Here is a 16,368-nt window from a genome sequence, read left to right as displayed (position 1 = left end):
TTACCTTCTTTTTTAAAGGATGGTTTTAGTTTAAATTTTTTCACAAAACATATTTGTGAAGAGTTTGTCCACCCAAAACTTTTTTTCACCTAGGATAGAGTTGAGAAAAATCATAACCCCAGACAGCTTTTTACTAATCTCCAGTGCTCCATTAGAGATTTTTTCCCCTTACTGCCCCTGTGACAACAGAGTTACATAGTTGAAAAAAGAAACAACTCAGTCTAGTTCAACCAATAGAAAAACTAAACAAATTGAAAGCTTCCAATACCTAAGGTTGATACAGAGGAAAGCAAAAAAAAAAAAAAAAAAACAACACAGCATGATCCAATTTGCTTCATTGGGAGAAGGAATTTTCCTTCCTGATCCCCACATAGATAATTGGATATTCTCATAATCATCTACTCCTGGGGCAATTACCTATAAGTGTTAGTATCTAGTTATGTTTTGTGCATTTATTCATTCAGCTCTTTTTAAAACAATCCAATGAGCTGGGCAGAATGAGTTCTCTGAGGGAGTTTTTTCCACATTTTCACAGCTCTTATTGTGAAGAAGCCTTTCTGTATGTGGAGGCAAAATTTATTTTCCTCCAGAAGTAAAGAGTGCCCCCTTGTCCTCTGTAATGATCTGAAAGTGAGTAACTTAACACCAAATTCACTATATTGATTTATATATGGTGTTCATAGCTCCTTTTAATCGCCTCTTCTCAAGAGACAATGAATTCAACTCACCAAATTATTTTCTCATAGCTAAGTTTCTCTGTGTCTCTTATGAATTTGGTGGTCCTTCTCTGCACTTTCTCCAGTTCTTAGGAAGGCCACGCACAGTGCAAATTTCTTTCCTGCAATCAGTGATTGCAGTAAAGAAGTTTGTACAATACCCCCATCAACACAGACAGTGCTGACAGGGGAAACCCTCCTGCAGAGCAATTGTCTGCTCCCAAGGGGAAAAAAAAAGCCGCCCCCGCCATGGGAAGACAGGATTAACTCTAGTGGCTATAGCAGCCACTAGCAATAATCACAAAATAATCCGGAAGGTTCATTGCACCGTTATTTGGCAGACTAAATGTACCAAGTTGATCAATCGATCAAATTGGTACACTCAGCCTGCCCATTAACGGTTCAAATCTTGGCTGGTTCAGATTCAAACCGTGTATGACTGGCCTTAAATATCCTTTTTCTAAACTGCAGCCCAAACCTGACCTGCATATTCCAAATTAGGTTGTACTAATGATCTATTCAAGGGCAAAAATGATATCTGTCTCTGTATTTTTAATACAAGAACTCTTTTAATACAACTCTATTAATACAAGAAAGTCTTTTGCTAGATTTAGAAACTGTAGCTTGGCATTACATACTACGGTATTATTAGGTCTATGATCTACAAGAAGGATCTACATCCAGATCTTTCTTGACCATTGACTCCATCATCTCTTCTCCCAGAATGTATGACACATCCATGTTTTTTGCCCCAAGCGCATTACTTTTGCCACCAAGTGCATAACTTTACATTCATAAGCATTAAACCTCATTCGGCACATAGTTGCCCAATTAAATAGTGCAGTGACATCAGCATGTAAGTTGGAGACATCCTGTAAGGATGTTATTCCACTGCAAACTCTACATCACTTTTAAATAGGTTAAAAAGTAAGGATCCAAGCACTGAACCTCAGGATACACCACAAATAGGCTTAGTTGACTCAGAGTATACATCGTTAACAACTACTCTATATAGTATTTTAGTTAGTTTTCTATCCATTTTCAAACAGATTTTTCTAAACCTGTAGACACTAACCTATGTATTAGCCATGAGTAGGGAATTGTGTCAAATGATTTAGCAAAGTCCAAGCATACACTATACCCACAGCCACTTATTTGTCTATGTTTTTGCTAACTTCCTCATAGAAGGAAATCCATGCTGGAATTTATCAATCTTCCCAGAATCACTTGTTGTGATTCAGTGACAAGTTACTGCGACAATAGATCAGCATTGTAGCCAGACAAGCAGCATATTCAGAAGGAAAGAATCCATAGTAGCCTTTATGTTTCTCCAAAGACAAACATAAAGCACACTTAAATGGTTCAGCTGTGCAGCCATACTTTAGATGTTTTCACAGCGGCATAGAGCTGTTTGGACCATCAATTCTACCAAGATGAAGTAATCTAATTTAAATGCATTGATTTTTGTCCCAGGAAATATTTGGCTGGCACAGGCTGCAGCAGAAAACAGGAAGATCTACAGACAGCAGAGAGCTGAATTCAATAAACTGCACTGAAGGAGTTATTAGTACTAAGTACTAAGAAGAGTCAATTACAGGTAGAGGACAGAGACCAAATTTTTCTGGTACAGCAAACATTAAAAAAAAAGGCTCCAGCAATCACCCAGAAAAAAAAGTATACCCTCCAGGGTGGTGCTTGGGCATGGAACTGACATTTTTTTAAAGCGACACTTGCAAAGCTTAAACAGGAAAACAAGGCCTGTAGTACCATAGGATAAGTTAGTAAATATATGGTATTAACAGAAAACATTAGCCCTATTAATTTCTACGGTATATACTTTGTAGAACAGTTGGATTAAATTATTTGCTGAAATAAATAAGTGCTGCGCAATTCCATTATTTATTCACACTGACTGAATAGGGAGTAACTAGTGCAAGCAGCATAATTAATTGTTTTAACATAGTAGCGCACAGGACCATTAATTTAAATTATTTGCCATTTAACCCCTAACCTTCAATACAGGGCACTTTCCTCCCTTCCTGCTCAGGCCAATTTTCCCCTTTTAGCGCTGTTGCATTTTGAATGACAATTGCGCGGTCATGCAACAATGTACCTACACCAAATTTATGTCATTTTCCCCCCACAAATAGAGCTTTCTTTTGGTGGTATTTGATCACCTCTGGTTTTTTTCCTTTTTGCTAAACAAATAAAAAAAGACCGAAAAGTTTGAAAAAAAAAAGTTTTTTTGTTTATGTTATACAATTTTGTAAATAAATAAGTTTTTTCCTGCACTGATGAGCACTGATGAGACTGCACTGACAGGCACTGATGAGGAGGCACTGATGGGGTGGCACTGATGGGGTGGCACTGATAGGCGGCACTGATAGGCGGCACTGATAGGCACTGATATGTGGCACTGATAGGTAGCACAGATATGCAGCATTGGTGGGCACTGATAGGCGGCACTGATAGGCGGCATTGATGGGCACTGATAGGTGGCACTGACGGGCACTGATAGGTGGCACTGATGGGCACTAATGGGCACTGATAGGCGGCACTGGTGGGCACTGATGGGCACTGATGGGAGCGGCACTGATCGGCACTGACGGGCACTAATGGGCACTGATAGGCGGCACTGGTGGGCAATAATGGGCACTGGTGGGCTACACTGAAATCTGGCAATGATGGGCACTGGTGGGCAGCACTAATAGGGAGGGCACTGGTGGGCAGCACTGATATGGAGGGCAATGGGGGGCTCCCTGAGCCCTGATTGCCATCCCTGGTGGCCATAGTGGGCATCCCTGGGGTCATAGGTGGGCATCCCTGGGGTCATGGGTGGGCATCCCTGGTGGTTCTAGTGGCATCCCCCCCCCCGAGGGTCTGCACTGGTAATCAATGATCTGATTACCAGTGCCGACCCCCCCCCCCCTGTCAGGGGAGCCGCCGATCGGCGCTCCTTTACTCGTGCCTGTCAGGCACGAACTAAGGAAAGCCGATCAACGGCTGTTCCTGTTTACTATGTGACCAGCCGTGATTGGACACGGCTGATCACATGGTAAAGAGCCTACGTCAGAGGCTCTTTACCGAGATCGGAGATGCAGGGTGTCAGGCTGACACCTCGCATCACTGATCGCCGCTCTGTATTATCCTGCCGCCATCATATGACGTCCAGTCAGGATAATACAACCCCATTCCCGCCGTCAATCTGTTATAGGGTGGGCGGGAAGTGGTTAAAGCCCAGCTACATCTTTTTTTTTTTTTTTTATATTTTGACAGATCGAAGATGCACTCTATATCTCCCATGGGGTAGAAGTTGTTCTCAAACCATAACTTTAAAACATATTTAAAATTGCTGCTTAGCTTTATACTTACTTTTACATTTTACTCCTAAGCTCTAACAAGCAGGGCCCTCTGATTCCTCCTGTATTGAATTGTACTGTAACTGTACTGTCTTCCCCCACACTGTAAAGCGCTGTGCAAACTGTTGGCGCTATATAAATCCTGTATAATAATAATAAACTGATTTATCCTTATGGAATGCAAGGGGGCTGGGGGGTAATGTGTACCATAATTAACCCTATCTGTGCTGGCAGATCTTCATTAATCGTTAAAAACTGAATTTGAATAATGTATGTTCTAACACAGCCTTTTTCAACCAGAGCACCATGACACCCTGGGGTGCCTTCTGGGCTCCTCAGAGGTGCCTTAGAAAAATGCAAAAAATTGCCTCAAACTGCCCAAAATTGTCAGCATGCTGGTAGGTGTATCTCGCCTGCTTTTGTTTTGTTACACAAAGCCACAGGTTTTAATTTGTGCAGTCTTACAACCTTGGGCACCATGTGATCCAGCTGTTGGGATTTTAATAAATGATGATGTCATAAATGTATAAGGAAGACGTTGAGCATCTGAGCATGCTCTTTTTTGGCCTTCTCTGTCTGCACTGAGGTCACATTCGCTGAATGAGGGAGAGAAACCGAGGGAGAGGAGAAACACTAGAATACCAGTCATTTGATTTGACCTACCCAGGGTCATAACAGTGAGACAGCTTGGATGAGTTCCCTTGGTGATAAGCTTCCTCTGACCCCAAATAGGGGTCCATCGGTTCTGGTGAGTAGGGTCTCAGAAGGGGATCAAGACACCTGGCACCAGCGATTACTTTGGAGCACTTTAGCATTTTTCACAGAAGCACTAATATTTTTCTAATATATTGCACTATAATTTGGGTTTTAGCGCTAATAGCACTTTACTTCAAAAGTTGCACCTATGGTCCTATTTGGCACTATTTTGCACATGATCTTTGGACTATTTTAGTTTTGCACTTTTATTATGAATTATAAGTATTTGTGCACTATATCATTTATTTGCAAGCACTGTGTTTTTGTTATATATATTTTTTGTCTAAGTTTTTACTTGGTGAACAGCAGCTGCATCATACCTTTATATTGATATTTGGCTTTGTATTCACTTAGCGCGGGTTTTAAATCACTAGTTCACATGCTCTTGTTTGGCCTTCTCTGTCTGCACTGGGGTCACATTCGCTGAATAAGGGAGGGAAACTGAGCAAGAGGAGAAACACTAGAATACCAGTCAGTACTAGTGTGCAAAGGTGTATAAAATAGATAATCTCTAACGTTGATTGTTCTATGTGTGTAAATGCCACTGCATTATGTAAAACTATTGGTTTCTGTTACATTTTAGAATGGGGTGCCTCGAGATTGTGCATAATTTTAAAAGGTGCCTTGACTAAAAAAAAGGTTGAGAAACACTGTTCTAACAAATGGTTAACGAATTGGAAGCTGCCCCCCTAACTGTATATAAATGAGGGATCGCTCTGTGTGTCCCCAGTCTGTGTTGGGTCAGAGACCAGAGACCAGATTGTGCAGAAATGTTTAAATCTACCATGAAGCTTTCTCCTCGGAAATATGTAAAAGGTAAGAAATATTTTTTTAGGTATGCTGTGTGAATAGAAACACATAACAAACATATAGGGGTGTTTTTTCAAATTTGACTGCAAAAGTGGAAATGTACTTGAAATCACAAAGCCAATCTACTGGGAGCAGGTTGGCCAAAGTACAGTATGGCTAATTGCTCTGCCTGTGGTTTCCAGATACCCTTTTCATTGGATGCTCTGCCAGTGATTTCTTACCTGGTGGCAAACATGGCTCTGAGCGAAGAGAATGTGGCTGCGTCCTCCTTCAGGGCTTTCAGCTCGTTCCTTAACTTCGTCATTGTTTCTGTCACCATGGTCTTTTCATTTTCATATTTATTTTTCAAATTTGCAAGTGCAACTTCTGCAGTCTAAAAAAGGAAGCACAGAAAATGTCCCAACATTATTTCAGAGCTATGATATTCCCTAAGAAAGCAACTCTTAAGGAATAACTGGGATACATGAAAAAGACTGCAAATGCTATCCAGAAAACAAGGCAACTGTTTCAAAATCGAAAACTCCAGTCAGTTTGCAACTAAATAGGACAACCCGCTCACAGAACGTCTGAGTGGGACTGTAGCCTCTAGTTATTTGACTCAGTTTTACAGGGCCTCACCAGTTAGGACTACAACCAATTATTAAGGTGTTTGCCTGTGTATTCTATGATAGAAGGATTACCCAAGCACTCCTTTGCTCTATGAGACGGGAGAAGAAATATGGAACATACCCCCTAGTCAACAACTGGGACAAGGACAATTATTAAATAATGAATTCTTTTAATAAGCATGTTTAACCTTAGCTAAAAGCTTTATAGACTTACCCTTTCTTACCCTTTCTTAGCTAAATACCAAATGGACCAATAATGGATTCTATGTTGGGGAGACTGGTCAAACCCTTTGTCAACGAATTAACATAGATTTACACAATTATGACAATAAAACAAATGCTTCTGTCGCGGTCCATTTTAGGTGAAGAGACAACAAAATGATCTCAAGACTACAATACAGATTGGGAACTTAAATTCACAGAAAGCGAGTATGGAATGGGTATGTAAATTCATACAAAAATTCACACAGTTCTTTTAAACTCTGTATGTGTCACTTTAAATGTCTGACCCCTGACAAAAACACCACTAGACTGAAGCCGAAATACGGACAGGAATTGTATGCATCACTTTAAATGTCTGACCTCTAATTATAAAGCCTGTGTTCCCTCAAACATCTGATCAAAGATACACTATATGGACAATTTTTTTTAAAGGACTCTTATTTTTAAGAAGTATGCCTGGACTTCTTATCTCCAAGTCAATTACCTAAACTAAAGCAAGCCATAGATAGATTGAAATGTAGCCAGTTCCAGAGGAGCCAGATTAATTTCAATCAATCTATGGGCAGGCTGGTTGTACTGAAGTTGATCTATCGATCAACTTTAGTATACCCAGCCTGTCTTTTTTTTTCATGCAATCGCTGCCTCTGGCTATAGCTGGCAGCAGTGGTCATTGTATTCTGACAGTGGGGATACCTCCCGCTGTCAGAATACAATAGTACAGCGGAAGGGATTCTGCCATCAACATTGGCTGTGTTGATGGAGGAATCAAGCAATTTTCTTACCTTCAACCCCTGTCTATCAGTCTGGGGGGAGGGTAATGTTAAATGTATTAGCAGATTTAAATACACAAACTGAAACAAAACTCCAGCTCACAATTCAGAACAATTAATTACAGCAAACAGTTTTTTTTAATCTTTTGGGATATAGGTTTTATATGAATAAATAAAAGCTAATCTTTATAAGCACCTTTGCCAGTGTTAAATGGTTTGTTTCAGTCATGTAAACTGATACATTCTGCTGGAGAGCTTGAACTTTTGAAAAACAACATGCTGGCTGGATCACCAGATAACAACAGAAGATAGAAACCTAAAAAAAAAAAAAAAAATGAATGCAGCCATCACATCTAAGAATTGGTAAGCTGCAATAGAATAAATGTTTGTGTTTAATACAGCTTTAAAGCGCAACTCCACTTTTGTTGAGAAAAAAACATTCCCGTGGGTGATCTCTGTACATTGCAGGGATTTTAACAAACTTTGTTGCAGATTCCTACCTTTTGTTATTCTGAAGAAATCTCTGTTTGTTCCTCTGTGCCTCTGTGTCGAGTGAGTCTAATGGGAGTGGTTTCATAATTATCTATCAGCTGTGGCAGCTGCAGGGCACTAATGAGGAAATCTGCTGGGTCTGCATCCCTTTCGACGTGTTCCTATTAGAAGTATCTCACCAAAAATGACATTTTTGTTGCAGGGGATGCCAGAAATCTGACTTATATCTTATGTATCTTAGGCAGACTTCTGAGAAAATTGGGGAGCCAATCACGCAAGCAGGAAATAATGTTTCTGGGGTGTGGTCAGTACACATTCTGTGTACAGGACACCTCCATTTAGCCATATTGCATTGCATTTTCAGAAAATTACAACAGCTGCAGATTGAAAAGGAAAGGTCATTTTTAATAAAATTCAATATATTATTATAAATAAACAGTATAATGAATGTTCATATGTTACCTGCATTTAGACACGTGATGCGTTTTTTCTGCCCAAACACTCCTCTCCTAAACATGATTTTTGTGCATTCAGATTTCTACCTCTAAATGCCTATGTGTGCATGAATAGACACATAAGCTAACATATTGGGGCATTTAGGGGTAGAAAAATAAAATCTGTAAAAAATGGGCATTTGACAGCTACAGAATGCAAAGGACATCAGATATACTGAGAAATCAGCATTGTAAGTGAAATGTTCTAAACTCAAAACGATGTATTCTCGGCTCAAAGTGGTCCTTATGAACAGGATGTTGTAATGATATCTTGCGTTGGCACTCTAGTTTGTCAGGCCGCCATTTAGTTCAAACGCTGTCACAAGCATCCATCTTGTGTTGCAAGCTTAGTTGACAGTGTTAAAACCAAATGGGTCATTCATACCAGCCTCATCCTCCAGCCTTTTGGCAGTTTAATGACCCCCTGGGTCACTATATGCCAGGTTCCTGCTAAGCTGACATTTTTCACACCTTTAATATACACAAGCAGCTTGACCAAGCAGGAGTTGTGTCTCCAAGGACAGCAGGGGGTCAGATTAGATGTCCAGTGAAATTGCTTTGTACATTCTTAAAGCCAAATTGTTAACTTACATCTCACAATCCGTGCTCAAATCATATCTTTTTAACCGAACATAGCATATTAACAAAAAGTAGATATTTGGGTGCCCCATAAAATACCAATCGAATTAAGTCCCAGCACGGACACCGTCATGCCTAGGAAAGGCAAGCTAGCGATCCAATGCCGTACAGGTCAGAGGTTATTCCGTGCTAACTCATGTTTAGTGTCTAAAGATAGGACATTCCAAACCGGACCATGAAATATCGGTTTCAAGCGTGTCACCGTTTCAGATCTCCAGATATGAGTGCTTTTATGAATCTGTCAAAGCAGGAGGTCATTTAGCAGTTTATAGACTCAGAGCCATTGGCTGAGTACTTCTGGTGACACCCCCTGGAGGTTCAGAGAAAAAGACAGGGACTGAGAGAGTTCTCAGTTCTCATCCTAAGATCGAAGGCATAACACCGCCCAAGGGGAACCAAACATACCTGTTCAACTCTGAAACTAAGGTAATACCAGGACCGTTTTAATGCAAATATTTTGATTCTTTTATTCTCCTATTTCTTAATTGCTGTATTGTGCCTCTATTTCTTTGTAACCCATTTTTCTGTAAATATTTTTATTCGCACCAATTTTGAACCTTTCTTATAATTAAACCTTATTTTGAGAAGTGTTAACTTTGTCTCTAAGCTCTTAAACGCAACATGACCCAAACAAATCTGCCTCCTGAAGAGCGCTACTGTGTGTTATAGACAGTTATTTTAAAGTCATAATTGATATTTGTACTGTTTAGGCTAACCTATCTGAAACATTCTTGTCATGTGACAGTGTGTTACAGAAGGTTATTCTAAAGTCATAATTGATATTTGTCAAACCACGAGCATCCTCTAGGCTCAGTATAACGTAGAGGTGGTGGCAGGAAAGGGTTAATCGTTTAATTAACCCGGTGACAATCGCTCTCATTCTGCTGGCATCTAGATTGTGGTTCCGCAAGCTGGACAATCTGTGTGCTGGGTGCAGCTGAGAGTGGCATTGTTACGCAAGTGACGGCAGGGTGTGAGATTGCTTGGTCTTTGGTCACGAGGTGGATGAGAAGGCGAGGGGTCTGATACCCGCCGCCGTCAGAGATGTAACCTAAAGTAGAAGTCTGGGCTAATACTATCTAAGCTTAAACCTGCTCCCATCCCCATTCTGAAGCCCTATATTAACTATCCTGTAAAGGATAGATATTTATACTTACCTAATCTATAGGTGCTCCATTTTGGTCACCTGATGTCTCGGCCGGCTTCAGGGGACAGGAAAGAGCAGGTACAACGGCTGCAGTGCCTGGGCTGTGATGTCACCCATAGACTTACCGTTGGGCATCCATTGTCTGCTGTCTGAAGCTGGTTCTGGGAGCCAGTCATGTGACTGGACCAGAACACCTTAAAGCAAAGTTCCGGCCTCAAAACTGACTTTGGGCCATACGCTTGCTTTAAATGCCCTAAAAAAAAGTGGATAGTCTCGATTTTTTTTCTCTTTACTTACATTGTTTTTCAAGAAAGTATACTTACCTTCCTTCTACTTCCTCCCTCTGTGGCCGCGGCATTCTGGGACGAAGAGGACACCGAAGAGGATGCCCTGGCTTCAGCTGCCCACACCTGAGATGGCAGCGCTGGACAAGACATTTTCAAGGTAAGTATTTCTTCTAAAAGGTAAGTGCGACCTGGGACAGATCAGAGGCTATCCATTCTGGAATGCACTAGCCCTGACTGTCCTGGGGGTATTTTTTTCTAAAAACTTTTCAGAGGCAGGAACTCCGCTTTAAGCTGGATACACACTATACAATCGATTTTTTCCTTTCGATTTACCAAAACCATATAATATAAGGTCAAACTCAAACACTTTCAATTAGTATGCAATCAGGCAGGCCCTTATACTACATAGTTGAAGGTAAATCTAAAGGAAATCAAACAACAAAAGTTGTATTGTGTGTATCCAGCTTTAGATTAGGTAAGTATAGACACCTTTCCTTTACAGGATAGTTAGTATAGGGCTTAGAATAGGTAGGAGCAGGGTTAAGATTTAAGTATTAGCCTGGACTTCCACTTTAAGTGAAACTACTTATTACCAAATAAGAAAAGAAGACGAAGCCAAGAGTTAGACTGAAATATGCTAATGCAAATCTTGTATAATACTAAAATCAGCGCTCTGAATGTTCATAATATCTTCCATGGGCGTTGGGTTTTTTAAAGCCAGAATTGTATAAAATAAAGCCAGCATATACCTTTAATTAGTCAAAGAAATATGCCTCCCTTTGCACCAAAGTTGTATACACCCTGTGTCAGGAACCCTAAAGATAGAGGACCTACAAAAAAGCTTTTTTTTCAGCAACATGGGAAATGAAATGATAGCAATAGGCAGCCGCATCGGCTTTCCACTCAGAGTTGTGGGAGAGTGCTGTCATTTAAAGATAATAGGGTGAGTACCTGGATAGAGAACTGGCTCCAGGGGAGAGTCCAGAGAGTGGTGATTAATTGGGGGGGTACTCGGATTGGGCAGGTGTGGAAGGTTCTGTCCTGGGGCCAATCCTGTTTAATTTATTCATAAACGACCTAGAGGAGGGGATATCCAGCACAATCTCGGTAATTGCGGATGATACTAAACTAAGCATGCCAATATCTTCTATGCAGGATGTGGAAACCTTACAAGCGGATCTGAACAAAATAATAGGGTGGACAACTACATGGCAGATGAGGTTTAATGTTGAAAAATGTAAAGTAATGCACTTTATCCAGAAATAAAGAGATTATTCTCCCACTCTACAAGACTCTGGTCCGGCCAAATCTGAAATTTTCCGTCCAGTTCTGGGCAACGGTCCTCAGAAAGGATGTGCTGGAACTGGTGAGAGTCCAGAGAAGAGCAACAAAAATAATTTGGGGAATGGAGGACCTCAGCTATGAGGAAAGACTACAAGCATTGAACTTATTCTCTCAGGAGAAGAGACGCTTGAGAGGGGATATGATATCAATGCACAAATACTGTACTGGTGAGGACCCTAGCATAAGGAACAAACTTTTTAGGGAAAGGGAATACAAATAAGACACATGGCCACTCACTAAAACTAGAGGAAAAACGATTTAACCTTAAAATACGTAGGGTGTTCTTTACTGTCAGAGCAGTAAGGATGTGGAATTCTCTTCCACAAGCAGTGGTATCAGCAGGGAGCATTGATAGTTTCAAAAAACTATTAGATGGGCACCTTAAAGACCACAACATAAAGGGGTATACAATGAAAGGTTAACAGCAAACACACACAAACATGATAGGTTGAACTGGATGTACTGATGTCTTTTTTCAACCTCACAAACTATGTAAATATGTAACTATGTAACAAGCTATGAGGATGGGCCTAGAGTCAGAGGGGACCACTCCGGAGAAGGTTCTAGGGATCCAGGAGTCAGCTAACTGTTAAAGGGGGTGCCTAGTCAGAGGACCCTGAAGTATTAGAGGGGGTACCTAGTCAGAGGACCCTGAAGTATTAGAAGGGGTACCTGCAGTTTGGGCCCTGAAAAGTCAGTGTACAGTGTGAAGTGTACAGAGTTGAGAGTTGCAGCAGCACAAGTAGTGACAAGGAGCTACCTCAGCCAGTGAAGGGTTGGATGGAGCTGTTCAGTGACTTTTGAGCTAAATCGAGTATCAGGAGTCCAGAGTTCTACAGGCCATTAGCTTCTGAACTAACAAACAAGTTAACCACTTAAGCCCCAGCCCTATTTCGGACACTTTTTGTTCACGCGTTAAAACCAGTATTTTTTCCTAGAAAACTACTTAGAACCCCCAAACATTATATATATTTTTTTAGCAAAGACTCTGGAGAATAATTTATTTTATTTATTTTTTTAACTTTATTAAAGTTTTTAAAAAAAAAATAAAAAATCTGATCACTTTTATTGCTGTCACAAGCAATGTAAACATCCCTTGTGACACCAATATGTAGTGATAGGTACACTTTATGGAGGGATCGAGGGTCTAAAAGACCCTAGACCCCTCCACTACACTTCCCTGTATGCAAAACGCCAAAAACGGCATTTTTGCATACAGCCGTTTTTCAAATTTGCTGCCTTTTGCAACACAGTAACCCGGAAGTGACGTCATGGACGCCGCCTCCGGGTTACGTCATCGGAGACCCGATCGATGCCGTTTCCGGCATTCATCGGGACTCCATCCAGCCGGCGGACGTGCCGGCTGGGTGCTCGGGGCTCCCGGTGGGACGGGAGCCCCGGGCAAAGCCACGGAAGGCGGCGGGAGGGGGGGGGGGCGTCCCCTCCCGCCCCCCCGGGTACCTATCGAGCCGCATCGGTCGGTACCGACGGAAAGCCAACCGTCGGCTCTAAACCATGGTACCGGGAGGCATCATCCCGGTACACTACCGCAAAGTTTACCGACGTAGACCTACGTTAGTATGCGGTAAGTGGTTAAAGTCGAGGTTCCAGCACTAATTCAGTCAAGCAGCATTTGAAGCGTCAGGAAGAGCTGGTCGGCATTCAGCTGGCACCAAGACAGTGTTAGTGAGCATTTTTTGTACAAAGTCCCAGTTAATCCTAGAAGAGCCAGAGGAGTATCCCATGCATTCCCTTCTCCCATCCCCTAAATACAATAAAGCAAAACAAACCAAAGATGCCGTAATGGTCATTGTCTCAGTTCTCACACCTGGGTTCACAACTTAAATGTGTTGGAAGTGTTACCGGTACTGATGGCAGACCCACCTCAGGCTCCATGCCTGGAAATATTGCTACATGTGTATTTATGACATATCTACAGCGCCGACACACCGCTCCATGTCCATCCATGCCGTGTGTGAGATGGTGTGCAGGGCGGGGGAGAGTGGAAAGACATGGCGGGATGTCTTTCTGATCATTCCATCTTTAAGACATTCAGCCTGGTGGCCGGGCTCACCGGGCAATTGCCTGGTGTGCCCTCTGGCTACTCTGATCCTTCTCCAGGCTGTTATTATGATGGTCCCACATCTGCCCCAAACTCTTGCTACTTGAAGCCAATGCTTGAGTCCATACATTTTCATGTAAAAAATGGGAATTTGTGAGTGTGTTTCTGGCAGGGGAAATGGGTAAAAACTATAAACAATCATTAAAATATTAATGAATACAGAGCTTTATGAATGTGTGTCCTTTTTATATCTTCCAGGAGTTCGGCAAGCGTTAACTGTTTGCCTTCTCGTAAACGATACTCTATCATCTCACCGCCTCAGAAAAAAAGATGCCACCAAAGACAAACTTCTGTAACTAGCTTGGAGTAGTTCAAAGAAAAATGACAGTTGATTGTTTATTGCACCTTTCACACTACTCTTTGCTTTACTGAGCCAACTTAAAATTACTCTGGCATCAGTGAATGGGTACACAGGATTTTTTCTAAAGGACAGTAAACGTTTAGCTGGCACAGGATATGTCTATACCTGGGCTCTCCTCCAGCATTGTTCCAGGTTACTACACAGTGATTATTGTCTGTTTATTAACCACTTTACCACCGGAGGATTTTCCTGCTAAAAGACCAGGGGTTATTTTGCGATTTTTTACTGCGTGACTTTAACGGACAATCGCGCGGTCGTGCGACGCTGTACCTAAACGAATTTCACGTCCTTTTTTTCCCACAAACAGAGCTTTCTTTTGGTGGTATTTGATCACCTGTGCGATTTTTTGATCACGCGCTATAAACAAAAAAAGAGCGTAATTTTTGCAAAAACAACAATATTTTTCACTTTTTTTTATATGAAATTCCCCCCAAAAAAAATGTAAAAATCAAAATTTTTTAAAATTTTCGGCCAATTTGTTTTACGCTACCTATGTTTGGTAAAAAAAAACGCAAAAAGCGTATTTTGATTGGTTTGCGCAAAAGTTATCGCGTTTACTAACAAAGGGAAAGATTTTTGTCATTTTTGGTGTTTTTTTTTTTAACGAGTAATGGCGGCGATCTGCGATTTCTTTTGCGGTACTGCGACATTGCGGCGGACAGATCGGACCCTTGACTGACATTTTTGACACTTTTGGGGGTACCAGTGACATTACTGCAGTAATCAGTGCTATATATATGCACTGTTACTGCAAAAATGACACTGGCAGGGAAGGGGTTAACAGTATTGGACAGGGAGGGGTTAAGTGTGTCCTAGGGGCGTGATTCTAACTGTGCAGGGACAGGTCTACTAGTGTAAAAACAAAGATCAACAGTTCTACATAGTAGAACTGTTTGATCTTCACTTTTACACAGGGAGAACTGACAGGTGTCTTTCTCCCGCTGTACCGGCGATCGTAGTGTGACCGGCGGACATCGGGTCCGCCAGTCACACTCCCGCACTCCTCCGTGAACGAGCCTCAGCGGGCGCGCGCCTCAGCGGGCGCGCGCCCGCCCGCTATTGGCTCTGGAAGGAGTGACAGGCGAGCGACGTAGACCTACGTCACTCTGCCTGGCCGGGGCCGACTGCCGCAGTAAATATACTGTGCGCAGTCGGCAAGCGGTTAACACAGTCACCCTAAAGCAAGTATACTCTCCTGGGAAATGTTATTGCTTTATCCAATGAATATTTGTAATCTCTAACAAGCAGGGCCCCCTGATCCCTCTTGTAGTGAATTGTATTGAAACGGTACTGTCTCACTTTTGTTGGCGCTATATAAATCTTGTATAATAATAATAATAATAGTATGAAATTGTAATAATGTGATTGTGATGCTCCTGCATAACAACATGTAACAATAGTTAACATTATTTGTACTTAAAAAAAATTGCTACTATATCTACCCCATTACAATTGACTATTTGTGTACATCTCATTTAAAGTCCCAGGGCTATATCCTTTTTTCTTTGCAATAGTTAACATTAAAGCTCCTCTTCAGCACTTTAAGCAGCAGCACAAGGAGCCAATCAGTTGTGCTGCCGTGCTTTTGTGCCCACAAGGGACAAGATGATAAGAGGAGAGAGCAGATTGACAGACAGGTGATCCCACCAGGCTACTGCTGCTTCTTTCATTGTCCAATCACAGGCTGAGAGAGAAACAAGGCCTGTAAGTGTTCCTTAACTGCAATGGAGAACAGTCAGTTCTGCTCTGCCAGATAGGTCTGTACTATGTGGTGGAGCAGTGTAAATCATAAGACTGGATGGACAGAAGCAAAAATCCTTTGGTAAAATAGGCCCCTCTTATGGGTATTTTATGTGTGTATTTAACTGTTTTCCTGGAGTTCAGCTTTAAAACTGCACAAGAAAAAAATTCAAATGCAGCAAGATAGGACATAATAAAAACAGTGCAACATAATGCACATGGAAGCAACAACAAGCAGCACTGCTTCATACAGTCTAAATCAACATTTACATATTTTATTCCTTCTAAAATACTTCACAAATACATCTGAAGCAAAATATATACAGGTGTGCATGCAAAGCCCATAAATCTAAACAGATTTACAAATCATCTGGATGGCAAAACAGCAGTGCAGCTTAAAAGAACAAACTATTGTCCCAACAATAGTGGAATACTGCCAAGGATCTCCACATATTATGCAAATTTATCTGAAAACATCAACCACGTGAGGCACAGCTAATT

General features: G+C 41.5%; 1 protein-coding gene across 12 annotated transcripts in view; it reads right to left on the bottom strand.

The window, feature by feature from the left end:
* BICD1 (BICD cargo adaptor 1) overlaps positions 1–16,368 on the bottom strand; it is a 305,305-nt gene that overhangs the window by 32,266 nt on the left and 256,671 nt on the right. For all 12 annotated transcript variants that reach the window (XM_082256159.1, XM_082256160.1, XM_082256164.1 and 9 more), the window contains exon 6: positions 5,863–6,014. In XM_082256159.1, the coding sequence (XP_082112285.1) occupies positions 5,863–6,014 (152 nt within the window). The remainder of the gene's footprint in view (positions 1–5,862; positions 6,015–16,368) is intronic.

Source organism: Pelophylax lessonae (genome assembly GCF_965119305.1).
Source record: "Pelophylax lessonae genome assembly, chromosome: 4".
Taxonomy (NCBI): domain Eukaryota; kingdom Metazoa; phylum Chordata; class Amphibia; order Anura; family Ranidae; genus Pelophylax; species Pelophylax lessonae.
The sequence above is the reverse complement of the archived record's forward strand: the minus strand, read 5'-3'. Positions and strand labels throughout refer to the sequence as shown.